Source organism: Prionailurus viverrinus, chromosome A3, assembly GCF_022837055.1.
Source record: "Prionailurus viverrinus isolate Anna chromosome A3, UM_Priviv_1.0, whole genome shotgun sequence".
Lineage (NCBI taxonomy): Eukaryota > Metazoa > Chordata > Mammalia > Carnivora > Felidae > Prionailurus > Prionailurus viverrinus.
Genome location: NC_062563.1, coordinates 106,343,944 through 106,359,661, shown reverse-complemented (window position 1 = coordinate 106,359,661; position 15,718 = coordinate 106,343,944). Strand labels below are relative to the sequence as shown.

The 15,718-nt window shown below is 37.2% G+C and overlaps 1 protein-coding gene across 7 annotated transcripts in view; it reads left to right on the top strand.

The window, feature by feature from the left end:
- EML4 (EMAP like 4) overlaps positions 1–15,718 on the top strand; it is a 161,528-nt gene that overhangs the window by 75,013 nt on the left and 70,797 nt on the right. For 3 of the 7 annotated variants that reach the window (XM_047851946.1, XM_047851943.1, XM_047851945.1), the window contains exons 3-5: positions 8,301–8,318; positions 11,328–11,457; positions 15,060–15,233. In XM_047851946.1, the coding sequence (XP_047707902.1) occupies positions 8,301–8,318; positions 11,328–11,457; positions 15,060–15,233 (322 nt within the window). Of the gene's footprint in view, positions 1–2,770; positions 2,845–8,300; positions 8,319–11,327; positions 11,458–15,059; positions 15,234–15,718 lie in introns of all 7 variants that reach the window. The other 4 variants (XM_047851944.1, XM_047851947.1, XM_047851948.1 and 1 more) reach the window with 3 other exon arrangements.

The window sequence follows — 15,718 nt, the reverse complement described above, 5'->3', positions numbered from 1 at the left end:
ATGTAATTTGAGAATACAGTCCAGTGGCATTATGTGAAGACAAGCTGTTAGTATACAATGGTATATAAGCAAAGGAGTCAAATTTATCTGAAGATGAGAATCAGTCATTTTACACCAGGAAACTGCTGGTAAACCAAAAGTATCAAGCATTGCAGATGACATTTGAGAAATGAGAGAGCCCAGAGGCAAAATTGAAATGTAAAGAGTATCTGTTTTCTTAAAAAAAACAATCCTAATTGTATAGAAACTGGGATAACGTACAGGCACAGGTCTGTATCATTGCCTCTTACTCCAGATAACATTTGGGAAAAGACAGAAATTGTCATAAGTTTGCTGTAAACGATGTTGATAAGTAAATTATACTAATCTGGTTGGAAAGTGAATTTCCTTGGTGGGCCCTTGGGCCAAAGTGACTGGTGATTGTGGTAGATGGAAGTGTTTTATTATTTGACAACAGATCAAAGACTTCTAAGATGCACTTTGCATATAGAAGTATATGAGTAGATATTGCCTCAGACCAGGCAACAATTACCGTTTCCAGAAATCTAGAGTTCCATTTCTATATGAAAGTCACATCTATCTTTGGTCATTTCAACTCAAAATATACTTTAAAAAAACTAGTGGCCATTAGGAGTTGAAAGGACTGAAGTACACCTTCCTGTGAGACAAAAGGAAAGGAGCTTGAAAATATAAAGAGAGTGGAAGAGGTCTGCTGTTGGAGCTGTGGGGCATATGATAGAGAATCTGAGATAAATAAAAAATTTTGAGTGTCAGCTAGAGTTCTTCCTCCATGGATCATCTTTATCCCTCTTCTGATCAAAAATTTTCCCATCTTTTTTTTTTTTTTTAATGTTTATTTATTTTGAGAGAGAATCCCAAACAGGCTCTGCCCTGTCAGCGCAGAGCCCAACAAAGGGCTCAATTCCATGTACCGAGAAATCATGACTTGAGTTGAAATCAACAGTTTGGACACTTAACCAACTGAGCCATCCAGGTGCCCGCCATATTTTTCCATCTTTTAAGGTTCAGACTATTTCCTGACAATATTTCCATTTCTTTGTCTCTTCTTGGAATCATTTAAAAAGTTTTAAAAGTCTGCTTTGGTATGTATATTTGATGTTCCTCCTAGATTATAATCTATTTGAAGGCAGGGACAGTTTGTTACCAACAGCTAGCCTTGGGATGACTCAGTAAGTACTTGTTAAATTGAAGGTGGAGAGTAGAAAGTTTTAGAAGCAGGAAGTTGTGGTTAAAAAAAAAAAAACTGGTTTAGAGAGGGGATTGGGATAGATCCAGGATTAAGAGAATATTGGGGATTAGGGTAGCCAGGATTTTAGATTTTGTGATTTTGAATATGGAACAGTTTCTAGTGATAACTTTACTGTGTGAGTCTAGAGTATAGTACAGTCATTAGTATTTAGGAACTGTCAGGCTAAGTTATCAGAAAGGTCCTATGCTTGGGTCTGTCATCAAGGAATATAAAACATATGGTTAGTATTCTTATGTCATCATAAAGTATAAAAATTATTGTTGGCCTTCAGCTGGCATTAATGATGGTTTCTACTCTAATTAAAACTAAATACCTTCCTGGTTTATAGACTTATAGCCTAAATGTCTATTTCAGCCAGGTTCCTGCTCAGAAATAGAACTACTTATACTTTTGTAAAAAAGGAGAGGTTCCTGCTGCTTCCAGTCCTGTAGGCTAATCTTTGAGATCATGGCTCAGACTTTATAATGTCTAAGCCATAGAGGAGAGGGATGTGTGTGTGTGCATACACATATATACATATATGCACACACACACACACACACACACACACACACAGCACTAATGGTGCATTCCAGTCATGGATCTGTGTAACTTCAATAATCATTTTTATGTTCCTTTCTTCCAGTTAAGTTCCTAATATTCTGAATTTCAAAGAATACACTTTAGACTTCTCAACTGAAAAACAAGCATTCACCCACAGTTCCTTTTTGTTTCCTCCCTTTGCTTTACTTAATGCATTGCCTCTACCTTGGGAGATGATTTACTCTTTCATCCAAATGCTAAGGATTCCCAGTACCAAGAGCTATTTCAAATTAAACTGTAGGATTAAAGGCGACCATGAAAACCTTCTTTTGGCCTTTTCTTGCTATTTATTTATTTATATTATTTTTAATGTTTATTCTTGCGAGAGAAAACACTAGCAGTGGAAGGGCAGAGAGAGGGGAACAGAGGATCTGAAGCAGGCTCTGTACTGATAGCAGAGAACCCGATGTGGGGCTTGAACCCACAAACTGTGAGATCATGACCTAAGCTGAAGTTGGATGCTTAACCTACTGAGACACCCAGGCGCCCCTCTTGCTGTTTACATTAGTATCTGGGGTCCTTGATGATTTAGTACTATTGTCTGCTTAGAATTTCCTTTCCCCCTACTGCCTCTGGTAAGTTTCTGTGTGTTATCCTGGCACTGCTTAAAATGTCACTCTACGTTAGGCAGAATTATTTCTTTCTCCTTAGTTAACTACTCCTTCTGCCTGGACTCAAATGTTGATTTCACTGCTTACCGCAATAGAACCTTGAGCATGTTAATAATCTCTCCAATTTCTTCATCAGTAAAATTGGGATGATAATAATAAATCCCTTTCGGGATTATGGGTAAGGTTAAAGGATATACCACTTATGAAGTACCTAGGACAATGCCTAGCACCTGGCAAGCACTTGATAATTAATATTACTCCACACCATTTACTGTATTGACAGTGTCTGTTTCCTTCATCTTTTCAGTGAACGAGGCACTGTTTTAGGTGGTGGAGATTAAAGAAATAAAAAACACGGACTTTGCCCCCAAAGGACCTCAGGTAAACTGAGAAGACAGATAGGTCAGTATTACAAAATTATAGGTAATTTGTATTAAAAAGGTAAATTCAGGGTGCTGTGGGAGCACCTAGGATAAATACTTAATTAACTCAAACCAGAGTTGAAGGTTCCTTGCAGGAGGTGACATCAGCACTCATCTACCTTCATGATTTTAATAGCCACTTATTAGTACCAGTTCCCAAATTGTTCCCAGATCTAGGCTTCAGCACTTCAGAATTGTCTATCTTACTAGATTGTTCTGTTTGTGTGTCCTTCAGAATTCGTAAATGTACAATGTCCCCAAATTGAACTCCTTATTCTTTAAGTCTTCTAAACACTTCTTAAAACTGACTCCTCCCCTGCATTCATGCTACCAGGCTCTTATTTCATATCTCCATCATCTATGCTTGGACCACTGCCCTAAAATCTGCTCTTCACGTAGCCACTAGAGGGTTTTCTATAAAATGTAAATTGAACTAACTCCTTTTTTCCAGCTCAAACCCTTTTAGTGATCTCTATCCTCTGTAGATAGAGTCTCCATAATCTAACTGCTGTTTACCTCTCCCATCTGGACTCTGCTGTCTCTTGTTTCACATTCTCACCACACAAAGAGCTTTTTGTCTGCCTCCTCTCTTCCATGCACTCACACACACCCCACTTTGCTATTATAGTCTGTTTCTTTGCACATACTAGAGTAAGCTCCAAGTATCTTATCACCTATCTTTTACTTGGCTTAACACTTTGTTCTGCATTTCTTGTAGGAAATCTTTTTTGAGTTCTGTGCTCCTAATCATCTTTATAGAGTTATGTGTCTGTCCTTTGTACTTGTTCATACTCTGTTCATATCACTGTTACTGTACTTACCACATATTTTCATTGCCAGTGTGATTCTCTTGCAAGATGTTGAACTCCTTGATGCCAGTAACTGCCTTTTACTCTTTTGTAAAACAAGGCTTTTAAGTCTTTTGTAAACCCATGGGTAGATGGATGATGAATATGTGTTAATTTAGGCAAGCAGGGATGACTAGCATATGCCAGAAAGGACAATCCAGGCGCAAAAGCACAAAGGAGTAAAAGTACTTAGTTAAGGAATTCAGAGGAAACTGAAGCATGAGGTGTGAGGTTGGGAGTGTTAAGAAATGAACCTAGACTGTTAGATAGGGCCCTTAGACTGTTAGAAAGGTTTTCTTATGCCTTTCTGAGGAATTTAGTTCTTATCCGGAGGGCACTGGAGAACCATTTAGGGATTTTAAACTGAGGAGCGACAGGTTGATTTACAGAAATTCATTAATTCTGAAATCCCTATATTTCTTGCATTTTAACATCTCTGAAATTACAGCACCTGTTTCTTAAAATTGATTGTGCCTACAGTTCTCACAAGCAGCACATCCTTATAGGGCATTCGAGATGATGGTGCATGTTACTATTGATGGCATATCAAATTCAAAGACATACAGCATGTTTCAGAAAGAGGATTCTGATGCAGTGTTGACAATGCCTTAAGAGAAGGGTAATATAGCAAGTAGGGAGAATAGAGCTAAAACTGAACATAATCCAGAACAGAAATTTGAGGCAGTCGTGGTGAAGTTGCATTCATTTAGTCTTCAGATACTGATCAGGTGTTTTCTGTGTGCCAAGCACAGTATAAATCACAGGGATACATACAAGAAGCACAAAACAAGTAAGGTTTCCAAATAGAGTTACAAATACTCATAAATGGGGATAAGGACTGCAAAGGAAATAAAAGGGGGTAGTAAGAGAGTAAGATGATCATAAAAGCCGTCTTTGACGAAGTGCTGTTCAGCTGAAATTTAAAAGGCGAGGATGAGCCTTCCAGGTGAAGAACATTCCAAGTAGCAGAACAAATGTTAAAGATTAGGTGTAAGAAAGGATAGGAGGAAAAATTGAATTCAAGATTTTGGTCATAAGCCAAAACAAAACAAAAAAACAAACGCGCCTTGACTGTTATCTCACACCACACAAAAATGAACAAAATGGATCATAGACCTCAGCATAAGAGCTAAATCCATAAAATTTCTGTAAGAAAATACAGGGGGAACCTTTAATGACCTTGGGTTTGGAAAGAATGTCATAAATAGGACACAAACAAGTATAAATAATAAGGGATAAAGCCATTAATTGAGCATCAAAATTTAAAAATCTTGTTCTTCCAAAGATTTTTGAAAATAAAAAGGCAAGCTACAAACCGGGAAAAAATAGTTTCAACACATATCTCTCAAAAAACTTTTATCTAGAAGACAGCCCATTTAAAAAATAGGCAAAATATATAAACGTACACATGACTAACAAAGATATATGGATGTCAAGCACATAAAAAGATAACTCAGTACTTTTAGACATTAAGGAAATGCAGATGAAAACCACAGTGAGATGCCACTACATGCTCAGCAAGGTGGCTAAAATGAAAAAGACTGGTCGTTCCAAGTATTTGCAAGGATGCAGAACAACTGGAACTTTTATACAGTGCAGGTAGGAATGTAAAATGGTGCAACCACTTTGGAAAACAATTTGGCAGTTTCTTAAAAAGCTAAATAATCAGGTACCATACAACCCAGGTATTTACCTTTAAGAAATGAAAGCATGTATCCCACAAAGACTTGTACACTTATGTTCTTTGTAGCTTTATTTGTAATACAAAAATATGAAAACAACCCCACTGTCTACAGGTAAATGAATAAAAGTATTGTGATATATCCATGTAATGGAATAGTATTGGGTTATAAAAAGGAATAATCTGTTGATACACTTATCAGCTCAGATGAAACTTAGCATAATTATGCTGAATTTAAAACATCAGGCAAGAAAGATATACATTGTATTATTCCATTTATATAAAATGCTAGAAAATGTGAACTAACCTGTAGTGATTAGGAAGTAGAGTGGTGGTTGCTTGGAGTCCAAAGTTGAGGGAGGGAGAGGTGGATTATAGGACACAAGGACACTTTTGAGGATGATGGCTATGTTCACTGTGTTGATTGTGGTGATTGTTTCACAGACGTATATGTATGTCAAAACTTAGTAAATTGTACACTTTATACTTGTACAACTTACTGTATACCAGTTATGTCTCAATTAAAACCAGGGAAAAATAAAACAAAAAGAAGTTGTAGAAGCAGCAAAGGACTTAGTCACCTATTAATTGTTGGCTGTATGGAAATGGAAGAATCAAAGCTAATTTCCTGTTTTCTGGTTTATACCATGAGTGGTGGTAGTAAAATGTAAGCAGGAAAAGAAGATCCAGCAAACGAGAGTGAGAAAAAATGGTCAGAGAGCTAAGACAAAATTCAGGCAAAGGCAGTGTCCTAGAAACTAAGGACATTGTTCCTGCCTGAATACCGTCCTTGCCTGAATGGTCAGCAGTATTAGTTGGTGAGGGAAAGCTAAGCAAGATAAGGACTGGAAAGCATCCTTTGAATTTAGTGACAAAGAACCGTTGGTGATATTGGCAAGAAAAATTTCTGTGAAGTGGTTAGATGATAGATTGCAGAAGGTTGAGTTGCATTCCTACCAGAAATACACAAGGATTCCAGTTTCTTCACATTCTTTGCAACACTTGCGTTTTTTTGTTTTTGATGTAATAGCTATAGTGTAATCACCTAATGGGTGTGGTTGATCTCCTGATTTCTTTTGTTGTTTTTTTGGTGTCAACAATAATCAAACTTTGATTTGTGCTGTTAACTTTTGAAAAATTTTCATAAATGAGCAACATGAAATCACATTTACATATCATTTTATCATCCCCAGAACCCCTTTATTTATTTATTTTTTAATTTTGTTTATTTTTTTTAAATTTACATCCAAATTAGTTAGCATATAGTGCAATAGTGATTTCAGGAGTAGATTCCTTAGTGCCCCTTACCCATTTAGCCCATCCCCCCTCCCACACCCCCTCCAGTAACCCTCAATTTGTTCTCCATATTTATGAGTCTCTTCTGTGTTGTCCCCCTCCCTGTTTTTATATTATTTTTGTTTCCCTTCCCTTATGTTCATCTGTTTTGTCTCTTAAAGTCCTCATAGGAGTGAAGTCATATGATTTTTGTCTTTCTCTGACTAATTTCACTTAGCATAATACCCTCCAGTTCCATCCATGTAGTTGCAAATGGCAAGATTTCATTCTTTTTGATTACCGAGTAATACTCCATTGTATGTATATACCACATTTTCTTTATCCATTCATCCATTGATGGACATTTGGGCTCTTTCCATACTTTGGCTATTGTTGATAGTGCTGCTATAATCATGGGGGTGCATGTGTCCCTTCGAAACAGCACACCTGTATCCCGTGGATAAATGCCTAGTAGAGCAATTGTTGGGTCATAGGGTAGTTCTATTTTTAGTTTTTGGAGGAACCTCCATACTGTTTTCCAGAATGGCTGCACCAGCTTGCATTCCCATAATCTCCTTTTTGAGACAAGGTTTGGGACATTGAAAGAGAGCATAGAAAGTAGATTGCAGACTCTGTGTGTGTGTGTGTGTGTGTGTGTGTGTGTGTGTGTGTGTGTGTGTGTTGTGGTTAATGGGAAAACAAAAAATTAAACACTAAACCTTGCATTGCGAGTAAGTTGTTCTACGAGTGTTGCGCAAGATGAGTAAACATTTCTTTCTGTCTTTATTTTTTTTATTAAAAAAAAAATTTGTTGTAACGTTTATTTACCTTTGAGAGAGACAGAGATAGGATATGAGTGGGTTAGGGGCAGAGAGAAAGGGAGACACAGAATCTGAAGCAGGCTCCAGGCTCCGAGCTGTCAGCACAGAGCCCAACACGGGGCTCCGAACTCACGAGCTGTGAGATCATGACCTGAGCCGAAGTCGGACTGAGCCACCCAGGCGCCCCAGATGAGTAAACATTTCTAATAAATTTTACCTTGAAAAATGAGTCACGTCCTGCAGTACAGGTAGTACGTGACACCGAATACCACATGATCACAACTGAGCCAATGGCACACACGCTCACGCGCTCGCTCTCTCTCTCTCTCTCTCTCTCTCTCTCTCTCTCTCTCTCTCTCTGTGGGGTTGTGGGTGATTGTGTCCCATGCCTGGTCTCAGGCTGTGGTGTTTTCTCAGAAATCAGTGATTTTTCAGACTATTGGAAGGTGCCCACAACTGGCACCAGTGTAGTTTTTGTCCCTTCAATGTGCCTATGGACAATCCTTTGCTTTTCCATACAAGAGTAAGCTCAGGAATGCTTTGCTTCATTCTAGGTCAGGCTGCCTGCAGATATAGACCCTTTTCCTCTCCTGCTTTATTGCCAGTTACATTAAACACAATGTATGACAAGAGTTTTGTTAATACTGTAGTCAGCATCCGTACGAGCATATACAATGGCCCCCATGTAGAAAAAGGTTCTATTGAGCCAAGAGATAGCACTGGTTACATTGGTGAGAGTGAAAGTCATCCTACACAATAACCCTTCTCTCTCTTGTCTCCCTCACACCAGCCATGAAGATTTTCAAAGGTAAGTGCAGGTTAATTTGTTTATTCTTCTTCATATTTTGTAGTTATTATTTTGTATTATATTACTGTGTTACCATTTTTAAATGAATATTTTGGGGTTGTTGAACAAATCATCTCAGTTTCCATTATTTCTTTGGGGAAATTTGCTTTGATATACAAGTGCTTTGGATTACAAGCATGTTTCCAGAATGAATTATGCTCACAAACCAAGGTTTTACTGCATTTCAAAACCAGCTGTTGATATAGCAAAAGCAGTGCTCAGAGGAAAATTTGTAGTTGTAAATGCCTGTGTTAAAAAAGATTTCAATTTGGGGCACCTGGGTGGCTCAGTCAGTTAAGTGTCCAACTTCGGCTCAGGTCTGATCTCACCATTCGTGAGTTCAAGCCCCACGTTGGGCTCTGTGCTGACAGCTCAGAGCCTGGAGCCCGCTTTGGATTCTGTGTCTCCCTCTCCCTTTGCCCCTCCTCTGTTCACACTCTGTGTCTTTCTCTCTCAAAAATAAATAAAACATTAAAAAAAAAAGATTTCAATTTAGTAACCTAATTTTAAGGAAACAGAAAAACACCAAACCCAACACTAGCAAAGGGAAAGAAATAATAAAGGTTAAAGATAAATGAAATAGAGAACAGAAAAACAACGAACCAATGCAACCAAAAGTTGGTGTTTTATTTTTTTTTTTATTTTTTTTTCAACGTTTATTTATTTTTGGGACAGAGAGAGACAGAGCATGAACGGGGGAGGGGCAGAGAGAGAGACACACACAGAATCAGAAACAGGCTCCAGGCTCTGAGCCATCAGCCCAGAGCCCGACGCGGGGCTCGAACTCACGGACCGCAAGATCGTGACCTGGCTGAAGTCGGACGCTCAACCAACTGCGCCACCCAGGCACCCCAAAAGTTGGTGTTTTAAAAGATCAACAAACTTGGCAAGATTTTAGGTAGACTGAAAAAAAAAGGGGAAGCTTTAAATTGCTAAATTTGGGGTACTTGGATGACTCAGTTGGTTAAGTGTCTGACTTTAGCTCATGTCATGATCTCACAGTCCGATTCGTGGTTTGAGCCCCGCATCAGGCTCTGTGCTGACAGCTCAAAGCCTGGAGCCTGCTTCAGATTTTGTGTCTCCCTCCCTCTCTCTGCCTCTCCCCGAGTCTGTCTCTGTCTCTGTCTCTCTCTCTCTCTCTTTCTCTTTCTTTCTCTCAAAAATAAATAAACATTAAAAAAAAAAAATTGCTGAAATCAGAGGGGCACCTGGGCGCTTCCACCAGTTAAGCATTCCACTCTTGATTTCAGCTCCGGTCATGATTTCACAGGTTTTTTGAGATCAAGCCCCATGTCAGGCTCTGTGCTGAGTATAGAGCCTGCTTAGAATTCTCTCTTTCCCTCTTTCTCTGACCCTCCCCCACCCAAAAAATTGCTAAAATCAGAAATGAAAGTGGGAACCTTTCAGAAATAAAAGGATTGTAAGAGTGCATTATGAACAATTTACATAATATTGTTCTGTTGAAAAATGGGCAAAGGACTTGAATAGATATTTCTCTAAAGAAACACAAATGGCCAACAAGCTGAAGATATTCTTATCATTAGAGAAATGTAAATCAAAACCACAGTGAAATAGCACTTAATATTAACTGAGATGGCTATAATTTAAAAAAAAAAACTGAAAATAAGCGTTAGCAAGGATGTGGTGAAATAATTCATTGAAATAATACATTGATGGTGGGATTGTAAAATTGTGCATCTGCTGTCTTATTAGTTCCTCATTAAGTTAAAATAACCATGTGACCCAGCAGTTCTACTCCTAAGTTATATACCCCAAAGAATTGAAAATAGATGTTCAAATGAAAACTTGTATAAAAAGGTTTATGGCAATACAATTCACATTAGCCTAAAGATTGAAACTACCCAATTATCCATCAACAGATGAATGGATAAACAAGACGTGGTATATTCATACGATGGAGTATTACGCATCCATAAAAAATAATAAAGTACTCATACATGCTGCCACATGGATGAACCTTGAACACACTGTGCTAAGTAAAATAAGCCAGACACAAAAGAGCACATATTGTATGGTTCCATGTATATGAAATATTCAGAAGAGGCAGATACAAAGAGATGATGCAAATTAACCTTTGACATGGGCTGAGGGGAGGAAGAAAGGAATGGGAAGTGAATGCTCAGTGAGTACAGGGTTTCTGTTTGGGGTGATCAAAATGTTCTGGAATTGAATATGATTGCACAGTGTAGTAAATATGCTAAATGCCACTGAATTGTACCTTTTTTTAAATGCTTAAAATGGTAAATTTTGTTATATTTTGCCACAATCAAAAAAAATAACGGTCAAATCAACAAGAAGTCGCCAGTTTGGCAGACTAGTGGTAGATTTGATGACCAGTGATATTAGCATAATTTGGGGGTTACTGTACATTATTATATTTGAAACTTTTTCTAGGAAATAGGTCTCCTGTTTACCCATACTCATCACATATTACACTTGATCGTAGCCAAAAGGCCGAGAAGCGATCATACTCATCACATATTTATTCCAATCCTTCTACAATATAAATTAAGAAAGCAGAGGTTGCTTTATACATTTATGCTTTATTTATATGGAATAACATTGTAAGACTTAACATTTATGGTTCTAGAATTTCTGAATAATTTGATTTCAGTAGAACCTGAGTGATTTCTGAAAATCAATGGTGTGGAGATTTGTGGTTTACCTGAAGCACAACTTTGAATCATGTTTTTTAAAGCTGCTGTGTGTGGGGTGCAAACTATTTAGCTAGAGAATAAGTCTAGCTACATTGTAGCAATTTAGCATGGCCTTTTTATAGATCCATTTGATGAGATTAAGTTTTGAGACAAAAATACTGTATTCTGCTTACCAGAGGAAGCAGTCTGCTTACTTAGTTCTAAACACATTTTAATGGACTTAATTTTTAAGTTCCCAGTTTTTGAGAAATATTTTGAAGTTTAATGTAAATTTTTTCTTAACCACTTTTAGGCCAGCCAGGCCTTCGAGAAGCTATTTCTATGTCCTGTATAACCAACGGGAGTGGTGCAAACAGAAAGCCAAGCCACACCAGCTCTGTCGCAATTGCAAGGAAAGAAACTCTTTCATCTGCTGCTAAAAGGTATCCATTTGTAAGGGAAAGAAAAGCTACCACTGCAAAATTGTCTGAATGTGATAATTCTACTTTTGAAAAAAAAATGAAATAGGACTGTATGGAATTAAAGTGAGCATGTCCTTTGAATTCTTTAACTCTGAATGTAGACACCCACCCATCCCACCCAGTTAGTTTACATTCATGTAACCTATCGAGTTGTGTGAGGTAACTTTTGGTTCCTACTAAAGAAAGTGTTTTCATTTCCTGGTTTGGTTTGTTTCTTTTTATTTTTTTTTAATTTATTTATTTTGAGAAAGAGAGAGAGAGTGTGCAAGCATGCACGCACATGCACATGCACACACGCACACACACACATGCTAGTGGGAGGGGGGCGGGAGGGGCAGAGAGAGAATCACAAACAGGCTCCCTGGAACTCAGGAACCATGAGATTGTGACCTGAGCTGAAATCAAGAATCAGATGCCTAACCAGCTGAGCCATCCAGGCGCCTGTGGTTTTGTTTCTTTTTAACAAGCATTTGTTGATGAGATAAGCATCACTATATTTAATTATATAAGCACATTTTCTGTGCTTATATAAGGAATACATTTGATACAGCAGTTTTTATTTTTTTATTATTTTTTTTTTTAATTTTTTTTTTTTAATGTTTATTTATTTTTGAGACAGAGAGAGACAGAGCATGAACAGGGCAGGGTCAGAGAGAGAGGGAGACACAGAATCTGAAACAGGCTCCGGACTCCGAGCTGTCAGCACAGAGCCCGATGCAGGGCTCGAACCCACGGACTGCGAGATCATGACCTGGGCTGAAGTCAGATGCTCAACCGACTGAGCCACCCAGGGGCACTGAGGCGCCCCTATACAGCAGTTTTTAAAGGAGAAATAGAATCTTCCGTATATATACATTTGTGGGAGGTTGAACACTATTATAACTTTTATTCTTTAACCATGCTATAAAAAAAAGACATAATACTTTGTATTATGTACAAATAGTATATATACTGTATAGTACTATGTTGTGTGTGTGTGTGTGTGTGTCTGTGTTAGGGGATGGTAGGTAGAAGGGCAGTGGAAATATTGCAAAAAAGTTTCAGTGAACTACAGATTTACATTCTATATGTTCTTTTCATCAATGAATTAATCTGTTGTTTCAATAAAATTGCTTACAGAATTTTTGCACTTTTGTGTAATTCCTAGCAGATTATCCCACACAGAGTTTGGAGAGACCATAAGAGATCAACTACATAATCTTACAACTGTTCTCTTCAAGGAATAACTAAGGAAAAACCTTAAGTAATGGAATAATATTTAAAATGTACTGATAGATAATGGTTGCCTTAATGAACTAATGCCAGTGACAAGTTACTCATCAGTGTGGATTTATAGATGCTAACCAAACATTTGGCTACAGGAATAGTAAAGAAATAACAAGATCTTTAGGTTATTTATTTACTTATTTATTAAATATTTTTTATTTTTAAGTAATCTCTGTACCCAATGTGAGGTTTGAAACTCGATCAAGAGTTGCATGCTGCACTGACTGAGCCAGCCAGGGGCCCTGATCTTTTAGGCCTTTTAAAAGCCCCTTGTAGAATTCAGTCTTTGAAGTCATTGTCATTTTGGAATCCAGACTTTCTCCTCCAGACATGCCAAAATGTATTATCTATGCTTCCCTTTTAGGAGAAAAGGACAAGTTATAAATGCATAGTGGAAATTTTAATATTTTTAATAAACTTCCTTGTTTTTAGTAGTGGTTTGGATTCAGCCCGTTTTCTTATGTAACTGGTCCTGCACAGTGATCAGTACTATGCACAATAGTAACTCGGTAATCTTAAGACTAGCCGAGTTTGTCACTTTATGGTGCAGAGGCTCTGTATTTTGCTTTTAAATACTCAGGAGGAAAATCTCTTTTAGGTTGTATTGGGCCCACGTAAGACTAGTGTCCTGTACATTCAGGATTTGAATGTTTGAAGACCAACAAGAAAGAATTTCTAAATCAGTTTTAAATTTCAAAGTTACTCTGATATTTTTGATGTAGAACTGTATTTCTCAGCCCAAACTTTTAAAAACTGAACATGAAGTAGAAAGTTGGGGGCCAGTCTGCGGTCAGAAGGTATCAAAACTAAATCAAATTAAATGTCATTTTAAAATTGTATTTTAACATTTTTAACTATTACTCTGTAATAAATTGTATATGTTATATACATTTGTTTAATATATTCTTAAACGTACCTCCTTGTGGATTTATGCACCTTATAGTCAAATTCTAAACTGTCTTTTGATTAAGAACTGTAGATAGTTGATGGTTTTCTACCTTTTTAACCATGGAATTCAGATCTTGATTCCATCTGGTTTGTAATATTGTCAAAAATGTGCAATATAAGGACTCTTATCCAATGATTAGAAATGGAGTGTGCTTCATTAATCAAGAGTCAAAGTGCAGAAACACAAGAATTTATACATAAATATCTTAAATATTTTAACTGTAAATATATTGACATATATTTGTCAATTTTTTTATGAAAGGCTGAGCCTCCCACCCTCTTTCTAATTGCGTGTCTGATTAGATTCCTTGTTGACTATCTTGCATAAAATACACCCATAAATTATTTTTTGTAATTGTTAGTTTCAATTTTAAGACAGTAAGAAATTTAAAAGTCCTGCAAAACAACCTGTCTTTTTTTTTTTTTTTTTTAATGTTAAATTTTTTGAGAGAGAGCCACCCTGCGAGTGGGGGAGGGGCAGAGAGAGAGGGAGACACAGAATCCAAACAAAGCAGGCTCCAGGCTCCGAGCTGTCAGCACAGAGCCTGACACGGGAATCTAACCTATGAACCATGAGATCATGACCTGAGCCGAAGTTGTACACTTAACAGCTTAACCGACTGAGCCACCCAGGTGCTCCCCCCACCTTACGATTTTTTCCTCAACCTTTTTTTAATTTTCTCACCTACATAAAATTTAATAGCAGTTTCTTTTACTAACTGATTTCTATGGAGTCTTTCCAGAGCATTCAACTTCGTTTTTGTGGAAATTACAGTTTTCTTTTCTATGTATATCTTGTCAGTTTTCTTTGTATGTAATTAATTTACATAATTAAAATAACAAGTTCAACTGGCATAACCAGGCTCTGGATTCGTGGGGGGATCAACTGGTAAATTCAAAACTCAACTAAGCAGGAGGAGAAATACACAGAAGAAATGGGAATTAGAACATAATCTACTAAACATAGCATTTAAAGTGTCTTGCACATCATTCAGTATGTTTTACAGACAAAATGGAAAGTGTCACTGATGCTCTGATTTGGGTAAGTTGAAGTCAGCTAAGAGAGCTGCTGCTCTTCCCCAAATCTTCCAAGATGGCAAAATGCATTGGGCTATTTTGGTCTCAAGGGACAATCTTCATAAGATTTTCTTATAAATTCTTCACTGAAGATTTTTAATAGCTTCCAGAACTTTCAAGGAAATATTTTCATCATTATATGAAAGGAGTGTAAATTGTATTAGCTGTATGATTTAGCATTTTGAATTATATAATAACCACTTTTTCCATCGCTTGATATATCTTCTATTTGTTTAAATATGTGTTGTTCCATGTTATACTTTATTTTACAGTGGTACAGAAAAAAAGAAAGAAAAACCACAAGGACAGAGAGAAAAAAAAGAGGAATCTCATTCTAATGATCAAAGTCCACAAATTCGAGCATCACCTTCTCCCCAGCCCTCTTCACAGCCTCTCCAAATACACAGACAAACTCAAGAAAGCAAGAATTCTACTCCCACCAAAAGGTTTTAACTGTCCCCGAGTACAGAGCTAGGGAATGGTTGTAATGATACCTGAATTCTGTGACTTGAGAAATGTTGGCTATCCATGGATTCCAATAGAAAAGCCTAGTGGCTCCCCGTCCCCCCCCCCCCCCCCGCCCCTTCTTTGTTGTTAAAATCTGTATTTTAGCTTATTGGGGAGTGAAGATTTAAGGTCAAAATTTCTCAGTTAAAACTGGAAAAAAAAAATCTCTAAGTTATAAACAATTTGATGAAAGGAAGGCCACAATAACTTACTCTGAAACCAAACAATATTTTTATAATAAAATTAAAAAATGTTAAAAATTTATATAAACTATGCATAAATTTATAACCATGGCAGAAAATTGCCATGTAATTATCCTCATCATATTTTGGCATCATTACAACCTTGAACTTGCAAGGGCCCTTCTCAGCAAATGGCTCTTCATTTTGACTGCATCTCAGTTTCAGTTTTGGGTTTTGGGAGG